This window comes from Zea mays, chromosome 3, assembly GCF_902167145.1.
Source record: "Zea mays cultivar B73 chromosome 3, Zm-B73-REFERENCE-NAM-5.0, whole genome shotgun sequence".
In the NCBI taxonomy this organism is placed as follows: domain Eukaryota; kingdom Viridiplantae; phylum Streptophyta; class Magnoliopsida; order Poales; family Poaceae; genus Zea; species Zea mays.
Genome location: NC_050098.1, coordinates 96,342,586 through 96,362,672, shown reverse-complemented (window position 1 = coordinate 96,362,672; position 20,087 = coordinate 96,342,586). Strand labels below are relative to the sequence as shown.

Below are 20,087 nucleotides of genomic sequence, written 5' to 3'. Positions count from 1 at the left end.
ATAGTTTTGTTTTTGTTCCTAGGATTAGGTCTCCTATTCCTAAAGTCACTTTAGGCATAGGATTTCAAAGTGTGAAATCCACATTTGTCTTTTAGAAAGAAAAGATAAGAATAATCAGAGTAAGCGGAATTAGATGAGAAAAGATTAAGATAAGTTTAGAAAAGAATCAGAGTAGCAAAGGTAAGTAGATAATGGTTGTCCAGTTCTATCTAGGTTTCGCCCTACAGTCAACATTCCTCTGATACCACTTCTGTAACACCCGGATTTTAGGGGTCCAAAACCCGGGCGCTAACATAAACACCAGGTATGCTGGGACCAAGTCTCACACATATGATGTAAAGTGGCACAGGATCGAATGTCACATCTTTATATATAACAGGAGTTCTATACAAATAATAGTTACATTATAAGGAGACAACGGTCCAGCAACCCAAAGTTGACTGGGAGACGACGGCCTAGACCTCTCACGAACACATCGCAGCATCCTCCAAGCGCCTCATCCTGCGGTACCTGTTCTTGACCTGTGTGGTGTGTGAGACAGCAAGAGTGAGCTCACATACGTTCATCGCTCAACAAGTTGTGGGGAATAATGTGCATGAACTCGCCAAAGGTGGGAGCTCACGTGAAGTGTAAGGCTTACCAAAGAGGATGGTTAGAGCTGAGCATTGCTTTTAAAGTTGGTCAAAATTTTATTAGCAGTTACTAAGTATAAATAAATACCAAACCCAATTAAATAGTAGAACAAAAGTAACAACTTCACCTGCGATGCAATGCATATGACAAATTGAGTTTAAGTTCCATAATTTAATCATGTGAGGGTCCGAGCTGCTCATGACCGTGAGCACGGCTAGTATACCAGTTTTACACTCTGCAGAGGTTGCGCATCTTTACCCACAAGTCGTGTATCCCATGTCGCCAGGGTTTGCAAGGCCCTTAGACACTACCGAGGTGAATGGCTAGGGATCCACTACGAGGCCTTTACAAAGTTCCACTAGCTTCCGAAAACCCGCTACAGTTTATAGGAAGTTCCAATGCAGGAATCCCTTGCAGGACCGCCATCGCAGCAAAATCCTCCCGAGGGCCTCCCTACACTGACCACTCCCCTACTGCCCTTGCCCCTTTCGGGTAAGGTAGTCTTCCACTAGCTTTCCTAATTAATCAGCCAAGGGGTCCCATTCCTCCCTTGTGGTAGCACTGTTTTCCCGGGTGGTCGCTCCATGTTCCAATTAACATAATGATCTTATCATGAACAGTAATAATAATCATATAATAAAAGTGTGATCATGAATAATATACCTTCATACCCAAAACCACATAAAGCACTAGCAAGTACTACCCAAAAAGTTCAGTGGTAAACAAGGTGTAAAGATAGACAAACTAGGGTAACCTATTGGGTCCCATCAAAATTAACCTATGCAGATCATTATGATTAATTAGAACATGAGTGGGTAAAAAGAAGTGATCAAGGGCACAACTTGCCTGGGACTTGAGATTCCAGGTACCAGGATGATCTTCAGGTGACACGTGACCTCACTGCTAGTCGTAGCAATTCAACCAAACATGGTATAGGCAAAATTAACATTACACCAAACATAAGAACAAAATACACATTAATAATATTCATATTAAAATAAGATCACAGGAAAAAGAATTATTAATTTTTGAGTTATAGAATTCAAGTTATGAATTTCCTAAGATTTAAGGTGATTATAATAGGATTAGATGATAAATTAATTTCCTAACAGAGTTCATGTCAAAACAGTGATTCTAAATGATAGAGAATATTATTACAAAATTTTAGGAATTGGAATGGTTCAATTTGGAGCTAAAATGAATTTTCTATGAATTATCTAAGTTCTAGCAATTATTTTTATATTAAAAACTCATTTTCTAATTCATTTTCCTGCTTTTATAACTCTCTGGACTGGGCCTCAATTAAACAGAAGCACAGGGGGCTGTTTAACAAATAACCCGAGACTCAGAAAACCCTGGGCAAGGACGGCGGGTTCTATTTCTGTAAAACCCAGGGGTTCATATGAAAAACGACCCGGCCGGAGGGTATGATGTGATCTGGGCCGTCCGATCGCGCGCCAACCGCCCAGATTAGATCACCTATTAAACGAACCGGTACACATCACAGGCCGTCGGATTGGAAATCTATGGTCCGCGCTCAACATAACCGAGATCGATGCGCAGTCCGTTGGATCTTGGATCTACGGTCGTCGTGCGTTCGGCCAAAACGGTACGCCAGACTTAATCTCAGCCGCCCACGTCGAGATCAACGGTACTGGGTTCATCCCCTTCCTAAACACTGGACCGCGGCGGCGCGACGGCACCGAGCGGCGGTGCAGTTCGCCGGAGACGAGCGATTAGGCGCCCCAGTGCCCTAATCGGACCCCAGAGAGGTGCTACACGATGTATGAACAAGGGCGAACACAACGGGGGTCTTCTTACCGCGCATGGTGGTGGCTGCAGTCCTGCCCACGATAGCAGACGGATCCATGGCGAAGGTCGAACCACGGCGAGCAATTCGAGTCGCCCCAAGGCCACGCAGTTCAAATTGAAGGCGCGGACGGCTTCACGGGTCCCCGGCGAACGCCCCCACCCACCTGCACGCTTTGACTGAGGACGACCACGAGGAAATCGCTCGGCGGCATGGAGAAGGGAGCAGAGATGGGGCGCGCCGAGCGGAGGCTACTGGGGAGGGAGCTCGGGGCACTGGAGGGTTGAAGGGAGAGCCCGCGCACAGCTTGGTCTTATACTCCGCAGGGGCCAGCAGGAGATGAACAACACCCAGCGAAATCACCGTGCGCGGATTGGGGCGAACGACATGTGAAGAACTCGGTGTTTGTTGCAGCCGGAGACGGAAAGGAGCCTGACGAGAGGGCCCAAGCCATCCAACGCGCGCGCACGAGTCACAATGCCCGAATCCCGCGACGTCCGCGGTGGTTGTTGGCGCAAGCTCCGTTGAGCTCGCGCCCACGGAGTCCGCGGCATACGGTCTGTGCGCGCGATGCGCGGCTGTTGCGCGGATGAAGAAAACCCTGACGGCGCAGGCCCACCCCACAGCGACACCGACGCACAAGGGAGAGTTGGAGAGCGGGGCCCACATGGAAGTGTCACGCGAGTAGGAGCTGGGCTGGCAGTGAAGGCTTTCAGCCCAGGCGGCCGTCGGGGGGGCAGATGGGTGGGCCGAAATGGAGAATGGGCGGCCCAGCTAGGGTTTTTCTTTTTCTTTTCTTTTTTTTTTGATTTATCTTCTTTTCATTTGAATCTCTAATTTGAATTTGAATCCTGTTATGAACTTCACTTTTGAGTCAAATGTACCAACTCAAATCTGTACAAGAATAATATATATATATATATATATATTATAATTATTTTTATTTACATAGTAATTTCTTCCTTCTCTTTTCTCTTTTATTTTATATTTCCATTTTCAAATTCTAGTTTTCTTAGCTTAAGTTTGTTTCACAAATTTGAATACAAAGTGCAACAATACAATAACTTTATCATGAGAGGCATTTTATTTATTTATTTATTTGTTATGTTAACCCATATAATTCCATTAATCAAATATGCACAAAGAAGAGAAAACCAATTAACTCCCAAAGGTTCCATAATCCCAAGATACCCACTTATAAACATATTTATTTATTTATAACCTTATTTTTCTTTGATACAAATTTTTGGGCTCTACAATGCTCCCCCTCGGCCCTCGCTCCCATTCCTACAGCGCTTGGGCCAGGATGGCGATGAACATGATTTTTTTTTCCTGCATCCCACGAGCCGAGTCATTTTGCACCAGTGTAGGGAACTTATCACGCACTAAACGACTATTGTACTACTAACCAGAAGGCTCACGGACTCTACTGTCCAGTGCATCTTTTTGGTTTGCCAAGTCTAGTCGTGGCGTGTTTTGCTTAGACTGAAAGCTATACAGTTGAGTTTGATTGCCGATTTTATCCAGGGAGAAGCAGCCAAAACAAGTTCGAAAGAATAATACGGTGCACACATGTGTGCATCAAATTTGCATGCACGGGCTAGCTGGAGGGATTAGTCTAATACTATATGCATTTATTTTTTAAAAGATACCGAATTTGGATGGAATCAGATGACATTTACAGAAGGCTAAATAGAACACATCAAACTAAAAAAAAGCAATTCTAACATTATTTAACCATTCGAATGAAGAAAAAAAAAAGATATTACCAGCAACTCTCGAAGTTATAGTAACTAAGATAAAAGAAAGAAAGCACAACAGTCCAGCGGGCTTCCGACTTTTAGACCAGAACTCAGCGTTAAAGTCGAAGACACGACGAAAACGAGCTATGCCGCACGTTGCATCCTGAGTACCTAACCACAGCTATAAAGATCAGCACAAAAGGCTTTGGCAAAAAGACATGTCAAAGGTCATAATACCAACAATCCAACATGACAACTCTGAGGCCTTTAGCAGATCATGCATGATCATGTAAAACACTTTTTTGTATCATATATTATACTGTTCATAAGGTGAAATTTAAAATAAGAGATGAAATAAGATATATGATGATTAAACTGTCGGAGACAAGCTAAGAGCAACTTTAAAAGGGGAGCCAAACTCATGGATGAAAAATCTCTCATAAACAACTAAATATCTTATTTAGAAACCTTAGAAAAAGACAGTAATCCGAAGAGAATTTAAGTTTCTAAAGTTTTCTTAAAGGCCAACACTGAAATGAGGTTTATATATTAAAAACAAAATCCCTCAAAATGTAAATATGAATTTCTCAAAAGAAAAGCTTAAAAAAAGTAAGCGCTCATGATGTCTACCAATGCCATGGGAAACCATCAACCTCATTTCGAGAGATGCTACGAACTTGGCTAGCCAGAAGCGTCATACGCGAAATGAGAGATGCTACGAATTTGGCTCAGAAAAATGGAACTGATGGTATGAAGCCCATGACATCAGTGCAGTAAACATCAAACGATAATAATGTGTAAAAGCCCTTCCAAACGAAGTGCAACCAAAATGTAACAAAATTTTATAAGCATTAACAAAAACCATTTTCTGAAGAAATAAAATCAGTTGAATTGAAAACTAAATTTAAGTTGTATGTTCACAATGATCATAGAATCTAGTAACTTTGACAAATCAAAACTTCCAAAATCTACGAAACTTAACAATACACATAATAGCATTTCAAAAGATATATAAATAAATATTCCAGGTAGTATAAGGTAATCAGGTTGCAATGCAAGTCAAAAGAAATCCGATACAATAAAGTAACTCTGATAGTTCGCTATTGGAAAACTGGGACTTCGTGATACAGAGTTAAAAAGCTCATGGTTGCTGGAAAAAGCCCTCTAATCAGATAAACCAGCCTTGCTCTTCAAGTGTGCCTTGAAATCCATGATATCACCTTCCCACCTTGTCACCGCCTGATTCTCACACACCCAAATCTCTTGAGCAACCTGGTTGATCAGCCTGAAATCATGGCTCACCAAGACCAAACCACCATCCCACTCATTCAGTGCCTCCGCCAGGGAGTCAATGGTCTCAATGTCCAAATGATTTGTCGGCTCATCGAGCAGTAGCAGTTGCGGCTGCCTATATGCCAACCATGCAAAGATGACACGGCTCCTTTGCCCATCAGAAAGATTCCTCATTGGCATCACCTGCGCCTTTCCTGATAGGCCAAACCTGCCAACAGCAGCTCGCATCTTCTCTTCTTCGGTCCCAGGGTATTCCTTCATCATGTAAGCCAGAGCCGGCATGTCCAGATCCAGCTTGTCCGCAAGATGCTGATGGTACTGTGCAATGCGCAGGTGATTGTGGCGCCGAACCATGCCATCTAATGGAGCAAGGTCACCAGTCATAAGCTTCAGAAGAGTGCTCTTCCCTGCACCATTGGGACCAACCAATGCGATTCTAGAGTCAAGATCAACACCAAAGTCAAGACTCTTGTATATGAGATTATCTGGTGTATACCCAAACTTGACTTCAACAAACTGCAGCACAGGTGGAGGAAGTTTGCCTACATCTGTAAACCTGAACACTAGAACTCTGTCCCTAACAACCTTCTCGGTGAGACCACCTCGCTCCATCTTTGCAAGAGTTTTCTCTTTGCTCTGAGCCTGACGAGCAAGCTTTGCAGAACCATGACCGAAGCGAGCAATGTACTCCTTCATTGAAGCAATCTGTTCCTGCTCCCATTTGTACTGCTTCATTTGATTCTCTTCAAGATCGGAGCGAGTTTGAACATACTGATCGTAGTTACCGGTGTATAACTTGAGCTTCTTGTTTTGCATATGGATAATGTTAGTACACACTCCATTTAGAAAATCTTGGGAGTGTGATATGACAACAAGTATGCGGTCAAATTTCTTCAGTGTCTCTTCCAACCAGACACAAGCCTCAAGATCTGCAAATGAGTGTACAGACGACAGAATTAGAAAAACAATGACTTCAAGATCTGAGTTGAAAACAACCCGTAAAATCAACTTCGACAGGAAATATAAGAATTATCAATTTTAGCAGGCCTGTGCAAATGTGCATAAGAATTCACAAGGTATCATTCACGTTTGGGTGAATCCATCTATAGATGCTTGAAGGAAGCTGCCTTACTAATTAGTGAAATGTAAGTCTGCAAATGTGCATATCAACATGAAGTTCCAACTACTTGTATAAATAAAATAGTCACTATTAGGATTCCAATTAAATTTCTGTCCACTGAAAACATAGTATTCTAATTATATTTGCATTGATTTTAGATTTCCCATGACTTACCTAGATGGTTTGTGGGCTCATCAAGCAAAAGGATTGTTGGATTCATAAACAGTGCTCTTGCTAAAGCAATCCTCATACGCCAACCTCCAGAGAAATCTTTAGTTTTCTTTGCTTGCATTTGTTTGTCAAAACCCAGACCAAATAAAATTTCAGCAGCTCGCTTTTCTGCAGTTCCAGCATCCATTGCATCTAGACGCTCATAAACACGCTCCAATGCTTCACCACCACCATCATCCTAAAATGAGATCTGTCAGCACAACTCCAGCATTGGCTTATAGTTTGCAAGATGAGAAAGGCAGTACATAGAGAAGGAACATGTGAAAGTAACAATTCTGTGATTCCAAGAGCTCACCTGTGCAGCCAAAATTTCAGCTTCCTTTTCCAACTTCACTCTTTCTTCGTCACAACTAACAATGGCTTGCAGTGCAGACATGTCAGAAGCTTCAATCTCATGGCTTAGATGGTATATGTCCATGTGTTCAGGGATAGGAAGTTCTCTGCAGCCTATTGCTGTGAGAAGAGTAGATTTTCCACAGCCATTCAACCCAAGCAAACCGTATCGCCTGATATATCAAATAAAAATATAACAGATAAAAGGTACAAGTGACATGCTCCAAGAGCATACCAGCTCGTAACTGAATGGTAGCATTATGTATTTATGTGTTTACCTTCCGTAGTTCAGCTCCAAATCAGAATCCACAATAAGGTCGTGTCCATGGAATGTTAAAGAAAGAGACTCTATCTGCAACATCCAAAACATATATTACTAGGGAACTAAGAAATCACTAATCAGCAAAGGGCTAAACAAATTAACAGGAGACGCAGCACCCAAAAATAGAAACAAGAGTTCAAATTTAAAAGAGGCCAAAGACCTCTTTCTCACTTCATTATAATGGCAAAAGGAAGTGCCAGGAAAAAGTTATATGAAAAAAGCTACTGCCTGTATTTCATAGTAACAATCTACACAGAATCCAAACTTGAACTTCACATGGAACTGTTAGCAAGGCAGTCTGCTCCAAGTTATATCAGCCAACTGACTACCATTCACATGGTCGTTGAATTTCAATGATGCACATAGATTCATTTATTTTGGACCACGATGCATTGAAGGCAATGATCAATGGTATATGTAGCACTTGCGACAGGATATAGAGATTGTGCTAGAGGCAGGAAGAGTTAAAAAGTGCGAGCAGAAGTTCCAGCCAAATTAAAAAAAAGTAAAAGCAAGATATCCACGAGAGAAACGTTATCGATTGATTTTTTTCTGACCTCTGCTTTCAGATATATAGCATAATATTCAATGATACTGGATTATCAGAGAGATTCGTTAATTTTGTCCCTTTATATGCCTATCTTTATTCACAAACAACACATAATTCTAATTTTCCATCCGTTGCCCCCTAGAGCTATTTGCCCATCACCATGTTTGCGAAACGATATCTAATAAAATAAACAATAATCTAATTCAGAGAACAAAGGTCAGTGCGCATATCAAAACCAGAGATCGGTTTGCTGTGGAACAGAGCAGAAGAGATCTCTGGAGATCGATGGAAGCAGCGACTCCAAACGTCCTAAATCTGACGTGGCGTAGTATGGGGAAAAAATAAACTGTTTAACTGCTAGGTCCTCCGCGTCCAGGGTAAGTTCGGGAGTGTAAAAGATTCACACCACGAATCACGAAAGAATAGGAAGACGAGGGTTCGATCGGAAATGAGTGCTCACGTGGATATCCCGGGAAAGGGGGTGAGATGCGAGGACCCCGGTGCAGGTGCGGTCTGATAGCTTAAGCGCCACGACGCCGTTCGCCACCTTATCGGCGGCCGCGGCCGCAGATGAAGACGACGAGGACGCCACCGAGGCCTTGCCTCCCCTCTTTGCGGCGGCAGCGGCCTTCTTCTGGGCGGCCTTCTTCTTGCTGGCCTCCGACACCATGGCGTCGATCGGGGACGGGGGCGCTGGAGTGCTTGGGGACGCGGTGGCGGCTGCGGGCAAACGGGAGGTGAAGGGTAGGAGAAGGGGAAGTGCTCAACTCCGACCCGGCTCGGGCGGCTGACCGTGTACTAAAGACTAACCTAGTGGAGAAGGTGCTCACTGGGCTTCTTGGGCTTCGGCTTTTCTTGGTGGGGCTGATTGGGCTGCTTGCTTTTCTGTTTTTTTCACATGGGCAGACCGAGATAGGGTATTCTGTCCCAGGTGCGCCCACAACTCATCGATCAAAACTCAGCAGCAGGCCAATGCGGGCCTAAATGTTCAGGTTATCTCTAATAACCTTCTTCTCTCACCTATTATCACATTCTCTATTTTAAATTTCACTATATAAATAATACAGACTACAACATAAAACAGTGTTGTGTTTTATATGAATATATGCACGCTACTGAGCACGGCTTTAGAAGGCCTAAAACTAGAAGTGTCACACCTAGGACGGTAATGAGGAATTCATGATGTGTTTGAGGTCTGTTTGGTTGAACTATGACTATAAAAAGGTGGTTATGAATTATGAGTTGTGAAAAATTTATTGTGAATTATGAGCTGTAAAAAAGCTAAAAGTCGTTTGGTGAAAGCCGTTACAAGCCACTAAAAATTTTAAATGTATATTTACAGAGTTCTTCCATCCGAAAAACTACTAAAAGTAGGTCTAGATGTTATTTCAATTTTGCATTGTGAGAAGTCAGTTTTTGAAAAAAGTTGTTGATTGGATTGACTCTTTGATTGAACTTGTGGGGGACAAAAGCCACGGTCAAAATCCAAAGAAAATATGAAATCATTTGAACCTTATTCTAATCTACCCTATTTATTTTGTTAGCATCATGGATTGGATCACTAAACCAATCTTCTTGGTAGGGCTGGACAAAATACTCGTGGCTCGTTAGCTCGCTCGACTCGTGGTCAGCTCGGTTTGACTCGACTCGTTTCAATTTTATCATGAGCTGAGCTAGCATCTCAGCTCGGTTTATTTACGAGCCAGCTCGAGTCGAGCTCGAGCCAAGCTCGTTGGTTCGAATGAGCTAGCATTTATCGGCAAAACAAAACCTACACTTGTGTTGGATGAACTAATAAGCGACGAACATTATTAATTTGGTATTGAAAGACTTGGTATATAAAATTTTAAGCATTATTACTCTTTTCTGGTGTTTAATTGGTTTGGAATTAACTAGCAAATGATTTTATTGTTATATGGATATGCATATTATTTTTTGTTGTACCTCGCGAGCTAAACGAGTCAGCTCAAGCTTGCAAACGAGCCAAATCGAGCTAATTCTCTGGTTCAGTTACTTAACGAGTTGAGCCAGGTCGTATCCACCCCTACTTCTTAGCCTTCTCCACAAGAGCATTTCTCTAAAAAATATTCTCCACGGTATGGACTCACGATGATTCGCGTCCTATCACTATCTAAGTAGACTCACCACCTAACATTTTCCATCTCTAACATCGAGGAAATGTTCCTTGTTGAATCTTTATCCCTGCTTCAACGACGTGGAGAAGTTAATAAATAATGTGTTGGTTCCGATTGGGGCCAAACACTAGAGGTGAACCGTCAAGCGGTGCTCTCTGCGAAAACACGGACGGTCCACGGCCAAGGATCGGACGGTCCATGACCTTGCTGCAGGAGTGTCTCCTCTCTGCGCTGCTTTGGACGGTCCGCGATGGCACAGAGTCATTTCCTCCTCAGAAAACCCTAGAACTCGCCCCTTGCGAGGGACCCCGTCATGGAGGAGAGTTCCAGAGGGTGCCTAAGGTCGGTAGGCTGCCCGGGACGTCCATATACAACATAGAGTCGGATAGAGATGAAGATTTGGGGTTGGGAAAGGCTAATCTAGACCTAAATTACTCCTACTCCTAGAATGATGAAGAACGAAGCAAATAAAGTAGATTGTATTGGTTTGGATCGATTGTGTTATACGCCAATAAGTCGTACCACTTCATATATATATATAGTGGAGGTCGGGACTCATTCCTAGGCGTTCCCCAAATAAACCCACATGATTATATGGCTAAGCACGCATGGAAACATGGGTTTTCTCGCCTAAGTTAATCTGATCGAGGACCATCCGAGCTACCTCGCGGACTATCCGGGGCACGGACCGTCCAGGCCACATGGCCGAACCGTCCGACATCTCCAGGTGCCACATATGGTGGTCAACACATGCCTTGCCTTTAGGAAAGATCAGCGAACCAAAAGCATCTAGTACAAGCCATTAGCAACTTGATGTGCGAGCATCAGTTTCCTAAGCATCTTGTCATACACTAGGATGATATTGCTTCTAGGAAACGACCATTCAATGTCTTAGGTAACTCATCACCTTGCAATGTCTGCAACATGTATGCATTACCAAAGATTATTTGTGTAACTCTGTAAACCCTTCCTAGCTTGGTGACCACTTGTGATGAGTACATGGGCGTCAACTATATGGTAAAGGCCCAATCAATAATAGAGTTCCAAACTCAAGGGGAGTTGAAATCCAGTTTATTCACGAATCCAGTTTGGGTTGCAGGAGTGGTCCTCACAAAAATGAACGCCCAGGCCACATATAGACCATATTTTAGACATTCTAGACATCGTTGGAAAGCTAAGGATATAAGCTTTCCAAATCAATTGATCCCACATCAAAATAATCTCAAGGCTTATCAGAATCATTGTAACAAAGTGATATCCAGAATCTGCTAGAAATCAGCGACGCATGTTTTTGGGCCTAAAGGCTTTGTACATCCTAGGGTTGCTCGGCCACCCCCTTGGCCACCGCCTGAGTCGAGGATGACTCTAATTCAAGTGGGGGAGGATGATGAGGGCATCACTCCCATACAAACAATGCATGGACCGACAACACGAGCATGTGCACGAAAGTTGAATATCCATGTTTGTTCTAACCTAGTCAATTGTGTTTTAGATCTTACACTTGGTGCCATGGATGTTTCAATGATTAGGAACTTTGGAGAGGACCATCAAGTACTTGGTAAAGGCCAAGGTGTTGATGAGGAGAAGCAAGGGCGTTCACAACAGGAAGGAGATCAAGTCCGACTCGGCTGTGATTCCATCTCAGGTTCCAGACCAATCTACACTAAAACGTACTCTCAGGACGCATCTGGACTCCAATTGTGACGTGCTTGATATAGTTGGAAAGATAAGAAGATTATCTAACCAACCCAAGTGGTGCCACCTTAAAATTCATCCAAAGTCAATGGGAATCGTTGAAACAAGCCAGCGCTCAGATTTAGTTTTGGTGCTGCGACACCGTTTGTTGGGCCATGTATCATGTTGGAGCCCATTAGGGGTACCTTCAGGTGTTGTGCATGCCCCTAACCTCTATTTTAACAGCAGTCACCGCCACATTAGGGTTTGGGTTTTGCTTAAATCACATATGTCATAGAACAGTATCACCATTCCTCGGTTTGTGAGACCCCACCTCGTAACTAATGCAGTTTTGATTGGGTTCTTCATGTTCTTGCTTATGTTCTTGATTGCGCTTGCAGAGATAAGCCTTCATGGCGAGGTCACTCGTGTGTCATGAGTGATAACCAACAGAGCAGAGGTGTAGTGATTGCGAGGATCCGTTCACTCGGAGCCTTGAGTCATCAACACTCAATCAAGTTATCGTACCTCACGGAAGATCGGGCATCGCTTTCTATCAAGTGGTATCAAGATTCAGGTTGCCCATGAGGTATAATCCTACCATTAGATTCATTTTGTTTGTCCTATAACCCACAAAAAATCCAAAGAGAAAAGAGTCCTAACATTAGGTCATATCTTTAAAAACCATTAGTGTATCCTGACCTAAAGACTTCGCCTTAGCCTTTGCTCAATTTGGTTTCAGATTTTGCCATATTGAGTTTGTGTCCTATGTCAAGGTTTTGTTGTTAGTTTATATTTGTTTTTTTGGATCACATTGATCATTTTTTATTCGTTTACATTCCATAAATTCAATCTCTGAAACAAATCTCATCATATTTAATCTCATGATCTCGTCATTATCATATTACATTCTGTCCAGTTTGGTATTTTGAGCATAAATCTCGTATACGAACTCAAAATTTTATGTTCTTCTACTTTCTAGAAAGCTTCAAAAATTATCTACAACTTTTGTACTTACGAGTTTTCTAGAAAACGTCATTATCAAAGCGTTATCTGCTTTGGAAGTAAATCTGTTTGGGATCCTGAAATTTCGGACCAGGCTATTTACGGGGTCGTTATCTCCCATTTTCGTTATCCAAAACAGGTGATTCATATAACTAAAAGAAAGAGAGAGAAAAGAGATCTACAACTTTCGTATTGTGAGTTTTCGCATTTGAGGTCGCTATATTTATCAAATAGTCTGTCGAAGTTATAGCAGAAAATATGTAACATACAAGCGAGAATGTTTTTTGATACCCTTGAGTTCTATCTTGTTCTTGCGGCACTTTTGTGAAAAAGGATAATATAAAAAGGCAAGTGCACAAAAAACCGCACAAAACAAAGAAAAAAGAAAAAAATCATAAAAAGAGAAAAAAATGTGCACATAAGCAGGAACACCATTGATCTATGCAGCTCTATGATTCATCTTATTTCTATCTTATTTTCTTGTTGTACCTAGATTCTTGTTACCTTCTTTGTGTATTCCTCCAACTGTTCTAATATATTCTTTAAGCCATCAGCTAGGACGAGTACTTTGGACACGTATTCAGCATTGCTATCTGTTACTGATTTATGTGCCACAAATATATATTAGTAACGCTTCCCAATGCTCTACCTTTCTCTCGAGCAGAACATGTACTCCTTTGCAATCACACCCACGCTCTTTGGGCTATCTGTCACATCCGGTTTTGAAAGACAAACCGAATGCGAACCATGTACGTGCCAGGATCAGAAACTCACATACACATTGGTTACATAGTTGGACATCATGACACATTGATCAAAATAATAGCGGAAATAGTACTTTATTACATCAAGATGTCTAAGATATCCACAATAATTAACTTAACATAGATCAAAGTGTGAATATGAAACGTAGTACGATAAGGCCTTCATAGGCAGCTGACTGGGGGTTTGCCACTAAACACAACTAGAATTCGTCAAAGTCCTGAAACTCCTGAAAGTCCTCCATGTTGCCTTCTGAAAGTCGCCTAGAGGGGGGTGAATAGGCATAATCTGAAATTTACAACTTTAAACACACACTACAAGATGGGGTTAGTGTTAGAACTAAAATCAAGTGCGGGAGAGAGGGGAAAACAAATAAAATGAGAATCAAGCGAATGAACACAGTGATTTGTTTTACCGAGGTTTGGTTCCAAAGAACCTAGTCCCCGTTGAGGAGGTCACGAAGACCGGGTCTATTTCAACCCTTTCCCTCTCTCAAACGGTCACTTAGATCGAGTGAGCCTTCTTCCTTAATCTCAGGGGTCACTAAGACCTCGCAAGGACCACCACACACTTGGTGTCTCTTGCCTCGCTTACAAAGCACTTGAGAATAAGAATGAGAAAAGAAGAAAGGCAATCCAAGCGACAAGAACTCAAATGAACACAAAAATCTCTCTCTCACAAGCCACTAAGTGTTTGGAGTAAATTTGGGACTCGAAGAGGATTTGATCTTTTGTATTGTGTCTTGGAGTGAATGCAAGAGCTCTTGTATTGAATGTGATCTTCAGAAAACTTGGATGCTTGAAGTTGTGGTGGTTGAGGGTATTTATAGCCTCCAACCACCAAGGTAGCCATTGGGGAGGCTGCTGGCGATGGGCGCACCGGATAGTCCGGTGCGCCACCGGACACTCATTGTTCAGTGTTCGGTGTGCCGCCACGTCACCCAACCGTTAGGGTTCGGAGCGCAGTCGACCGTTTGAGCTTTGTTCTCTTGTGGCACCGGACACTCTGGTGCCACACCGGACAGTCCGGTGCCCTCTAACTTCGCGGCTCTGACTTCTGCCGCGCACTGTAGCTCACTGTTCCTGCTATCAAAGTCGACCATTGCGCGCTCGATAGCCGTTGCCCGCTGGCTCACTGGATAGTCCGGTGAATTTTAGCGGAGCGCGCCTGCGTTTTCCCGAGAGTGCCTGGTTGACCCCTGTACGGTCCTGGTGCACCGGACACTGTCCGGTGCGCCAGTCCACGACACACTCAAGTCCATTGCTCCATTTAAAATGAGTCCCTAACTTGAATCTTTTATTGGTTTGTGTTGAACCTTATGCACCTGTAATACATGAGTTCTAGAGCAAACTAGTTAGTCCATATGTTTGTGTTGACAATCAACCACCAAAATTAATTATAGGAAAAGGTTAACCCTATTTCTGTTTCAATCTCCCCCTTTTTAGTGATTGATGTCAACACAAACCAAAGCAAATAATAAGTGCAGAAATGTAACTACTTTGCATTTCGAATGTGCATAGGTTACTTGGAATTAAACCAATTGATAATCTCACTAGATATGAATGGATTGCTTTTTCTTTTATTTAACATTTTGGACCACATTTGCACCACTTGTTTTGTTTTTGCAAATCCTTTTGGAAAATCTTTTCAAAGTCTTTTTGCAAATAGTCAAAGGTATATGAATAAGATTGAAAGAAGCATTTTCAAGATTTGAAATTTCTCCCCCTATTTCAAATGCTTTTCCTTTGACTAAATAAAACTCCCCTGAATGAAATTCTCCTCTTAGCTTTCAAGACGGTTTTTTGAAATAGATTTCAATTTAAAAATTGACCTTTAAAGATATCAATTGAAGGATTAATTGTAAATTAGATACAATTGAGAAATTGCCATCACATAGATACCAATGTGAAAAATATCAATTAAAACTTCATTTCGAATTTTTTTGAAATTATGGTGGTGCGGTCCTTTTGCTTTAGGCTTAATATTCTCTCCCCCTTTGGCATTAATCGCCAACAATGGAGACTTTGAGAGCCCTTTAATACTTTCTCCCCCATTGGTAAAAGAAAGATGAGTGAAAGATTAAACCAATTTGAGATATTTGTGGAGTAACGACAAAGGGTAAACGATACCGTTAGAGTTGGAGTGGAAGCCTTGTCTTTGCCAAATACTCTATTTCCCTTTCAATCTACGACTGGGTATAGAAATACACTTGAAAACACATTAGTCGTAGTCTTGGCACACGAAGAATAAGAAATATGCATTTGTACCAAGTGAAAGAGACATGATCAAAGGTATGTAAATGAGCTATGTGTGTAATGTTTCAATCAAAGTCCGAGAATCAAGAATATTTAGCTCATTCCTAAGTTTGCTAAAGGTTTTCTCATCTAGTGGCTTGGTAAAGATATCGTCTAATTGGTTTTGGGTATTAACATAAGCAATTTTGATATCTCCCTTTTATTGGTGATCCCTCAGAAAGTGATACCGAATGTCTATGTGCTTAGTGCGGCTGTGTTCAACGGGATTATCCGCCATGCGGATTGCACTCTCATTGTCACATAGGAGAGGGACTATGCTCAATTTGTAGCCATAGTCCCTGAGGGTTTGCCTCATCCAAAATAATTGCGCACAACAATGGCCTGCGACAATATACTCGGCTTCGGCGATGGAAAGAGCTACTGAGTTTTGTTTCTTTGAAGCCCATAACACCAGAGATCTCCCGAGAAACTGACAAGTCCCTGATGTGTTCTTCCTATCAATTTTACACCCTGCCCAATCGGCATCGGAATATCCTATTAAATCAAAGGTGGATCCCTTGGACTACCAAAGCTCAAACTTAGGAGTGTAAACTAAATATCTCATGATTCTCTTTACGGCCCTAAGGTGAACTTCCTTAGGATTTGCCTGTAACCTTGCACACATGCATACAGAAAGCATAATATTCGGTCGAGATGCACATAAATAGAGTAAAGATCCTATCATCGACCGATATACCTTTTGATCTACGGATTTACCTCCCGTGTCGAGGTCGAGATGCCCATTGGTTCCCACGGGTGTCTTGATGGGTTTGCCATCCTTCATTCCAAACTTATTAAGTATGTCTTGAATGTATTTTGTTTGGCTGATGAAGGTGCCATCTTGGAGTTGCTTGATTTGAAATCCTAGAAAATACTTCAACTCCCCTATCATAGACATCTCAAATTTCTGTGTCATGATCTTACTAAACTCTTCACAGGTTGACTTGTTAGTAGACCCAAATATAATATCATCAACATAAATTTGGCATACAAACAAGTCTTTTGCAACAATTTTAGTAAAGAGAGTAGGATCGACTTTTTCGACTTTGAAGCCATTAGTGATAAGAAAATCTCTTAGGCATTCATACCATGCTCTTGGGGCTTGCTTGAGCCCATAAAGCGCCTTTGAGAGTTTATACACATGGTTAGGGAACTCACTATCTTCAAAGCCGGGAGGTTGCTCAACATAGACCTCTTCCTTGATTGGTCCATTGAGGAAGGCACTTTTCACGTCCATTTGGTAAAGCTTAAGCCATGGTAAGTAGCATAGGCAAGTAATATACAAATTGACTCAAGCCTAGCTACGGGTGCATAAGTTTCATCAAAGTCCAAACCTTCGACTTGTGAATAACCTTTGGCCACAAGTCGAGCTTTGTTCCATGTCACCACACCATGCTCATCTTGCTTGTTGTGGAATACCCACTTGGTACCTGTAACATTTTGATTAGGACATGGAACTAAATGTCATACCTCATTTCTTGTGAAGTTGTTGAGCTCCTCTTGCATTGCCAGCACCCAATCCGGATCTCTTAATGCATCCTCTACCCTGTATGGATCAATAGAGGACACAAAAGAGTAATGTTCAAAGAAATGAGCAACTCGAGATCTAGTAGTTACCCCCTTATGGATGTCACCAAGTATGGAGTTGACGGGGTGATCTCGTTGAATTGCTTGGTGGACTCTTGGGTGTGGCGGTCTTTGACCCTGAATTTCTTGATCATCTTCCTTGTCTTGATTATCTTTATCTCCCACTTGATCCATGTTCTCCTCTTGAGGTGGCTCATCTTCTTGATTTTCATCCTCATCATCTTGAGCATGTTCCTCATCTTAGGTAGGTGGATATGCTTGCATGGAAGATGATGGTTGATCTTGTGCTTGTGTGGGCTCTTCGGATTCCTTAGGATACACATCCCCAATGGACATGTTACTTAGTGCGACGCATGGAGCCTCTTCATCATCTAGCTCATCAAGATCAACTTGCTCCACTTGGGAGCCGTTAGTCTCATCAGACACAATGTCACAAGAAACCTCAACTAATCTAGTGGATTTGTTGAAGACTCTATATGCCCTTGTGTTTGAGCATAACCAAGTAAAAAGCCTTCTATAGCCTTAGGAGCAAATTTAGATTTTCTACCTCTTTTAATAAGAATAAAACATTTGCTTCCAAAGACTCTAAAATATGAAACATTGGGCTTTTTACCAGTGAGGTGTTCGTATGATGTATTCTTGAGGATTCAGTGAAGATATAACCGATTGATGGAGTAGCAGGCAGTGTTAATCGCCTCGGCCCAAAACCGGTCCGGTGTCTTGTATTCATCAAGCATGGTTCTTGCCATATCCAGTAGAGTTCTATTATTCCTCTCCACTACACCCATTTTTGTTGAGGTGTGTAGGGAGAAGAGAACTCATGCTTGATCCCCTCATCCTCAAGAATTCCTTCTATTTGTGAATTCTTGAACTCCTTCCCATTGTTGGTTCTTATCTTTTTGATCCTTAATCTGAACTCATTTTGAGCTCGTCTCAAGAATCCTTTTAAGGTCTCTTGGGTTTGTGATTTTTCCTGCAAAAAGAACACCCAAGTGAAACGAGAATAATCATCCATAATGACTAGACAGTACTTACTCCCGTTGATGCTTATGTAAGCGATCGGGCCGAATAGATCCATGTGGAGTAGCTCGAGTGGCCTGTTAGTCGTCATTATGTTCTTACGTGGATGATGAGCACGAACTTGCTTTCCTGCTTGACATGCGCTACAAACCCTGTCTTTCTCAAATTGAACATTTGTTAGTCCTAAAATGTGTTCTCCCTTTAGAAGCTTGTGAAGATTCTTCATTCCCACATGGGCTAGTCGGCGATGCCAGAGCCAACCCATATTGGTCTTAGCAATTAAGCAAGTGTTAAGTTCAGCTTTGTTCTCATTAAAATCAACTAAATATAGCTGACCCTCTAACACGCCCTTAAATGCTATTGAATCATCACTTCTTCTAAAGACAGTAACACCTATATCAGTGAATAGACAGTTGTAGTCCATTTTGCATAATTGAGAAATAGAAAGAAAATTGTAATCTAAAGAATCTACAAGAAAAACATTGGAAATAGAATGGTCAGGAGATATAGCAATTTTACCCAAGCCTTTGATCAAACCTTGATTTCTATCCCCGAATGTGATAGCTCATTGGGGATCCTGATTTTTCTCATAGGAGGAGAACACCCTTTTCTCCCCTGCCATATGGTTTGTGCACCCACTATCGATTATCCAACTTAAACCACCGGATGCATAAACCTACAAAACAATTTTAGGCCTTGTTCTTAGGTACCCAAACAGTCTTGGGTCCTTTGACGTTAGAAACAAGCACCTTGGATACCCAAACACAAATCTTTGGACTCTTGTGTTTGCCCCCAACATATTTGGCAACTACTTTGCTTGATTTGTTAGTTAAAACATATGAAGCATCAAAAGTCTTAAATGAAATGTTATGCTCATTTGATGCAGCAGGAATTTTCTTTCTAGGCATTTTAACATGTGTGGTATGCCTAGAGCTAGAAGCCTCATTTTTATACATAAATGCATGATGTGAAATAGTATGAGGTTTCTTAGCATGAATTTTCCTAATTTTGTGCTTAGGATAGTTAGCAGGATATAAAATGTAGCCTTCCCTATCCTGAACCATGGGAGCTTTGCCCTTAACAAAATTATACAGTTTCTTAGGCGCATTAAGCTTGACAATGCTTACCTGTTGAAAACCAATGACACCCTTAATGCCAGGGCGCCTCCCATTATAAAGCATGCTTCTAGCAAATTTAAACTTTTCATTTTCAAGTTCATGCTCATTAATTTTTGTAGTTAATTTAGCTATGTGATCATTTTGTTGTTTAATCATAGCAAGGTGATCATCAATAGCTTCTACATTAATATCTCTACATCCAGTGCAAATAGAAATATGATCGACAATAGATGTAGAGGGTTTGCATGCATTTAATTCCTTTATCTTAGCATTTAAAATAGCATTCTCATCTCTAAGGCAGGAAATAGAATCATTGCAAACATTCAATTTTTCAATCTTAGAAATTAAATTAGAATTTTCATTTCTAAGACTAGAAATTGAATCATGGCAAATGATAAGCTCCTTACATAAGTTTTCACATTTTCCATTTCCTGAGCATAAGCATTTTTCAACTTGAC

At 41.7% G+C, this 20,087-nt stretch overlaps 1 protein-coding gene across 1 annotated transcript; it reads right to left on the bottom strand.

Annotated features, from left to right (window-relative positions):
• Positions 1-5,053: 5,053 nt before the first annotated feature.
• Positions 5,054-8,803, bottom strand: LOC100280013 (uncharacterized). Its single transcript, NM_001320489.1, has 5 exons — positions 8,495-8,803; positions 7,441-7,514; positions 7,125-7,335; positions 6,773-7,007; positions 5,054-6,407 (listed from the first exon to the last, which is right to left on the bottom strand). The coding sequence occupies exons 1-5, from the start codon at positions 8,702-8,704 to the stop codon at positions 5,350-5,352; spliced, it is 1,788 nt and encodes a 595-aa protein (NP_001307418.1). The 5' UTR covers positions 8,705-8,803; the 3' UTR covers positions 5,054-5,349.
• Between the last annotated feature and the right edge of the window lie 11,284 nt (positions 8,804-20,087).

Excerpts from the sequence above, each read along its gene's own strand:
- LOC100280013 (NM_001320489.1), bottom strand. The coding sequence starts at position 8,704 with ATGGTGTCGGAGGCCAGCAAGAAGAAGGCCGCCCAGAAGAAGGCCGCT. Across the intron at positions 7,008-7,124 it reads CTGAAATTTTGGCTGCACAG|GATGATGGTGGTGGTGAAGC; the intron begins GTGAGCTCTTGG and ends ATCTCATTTTAG. Across the intron at positions 6,408-6,772 it reads TGAGCCCACAAACCATCTAG|ATCTTGAGGCTTGTGTCTGG; the intron begins GTAAGTCATGGG and ends ACTCATTTGCAG.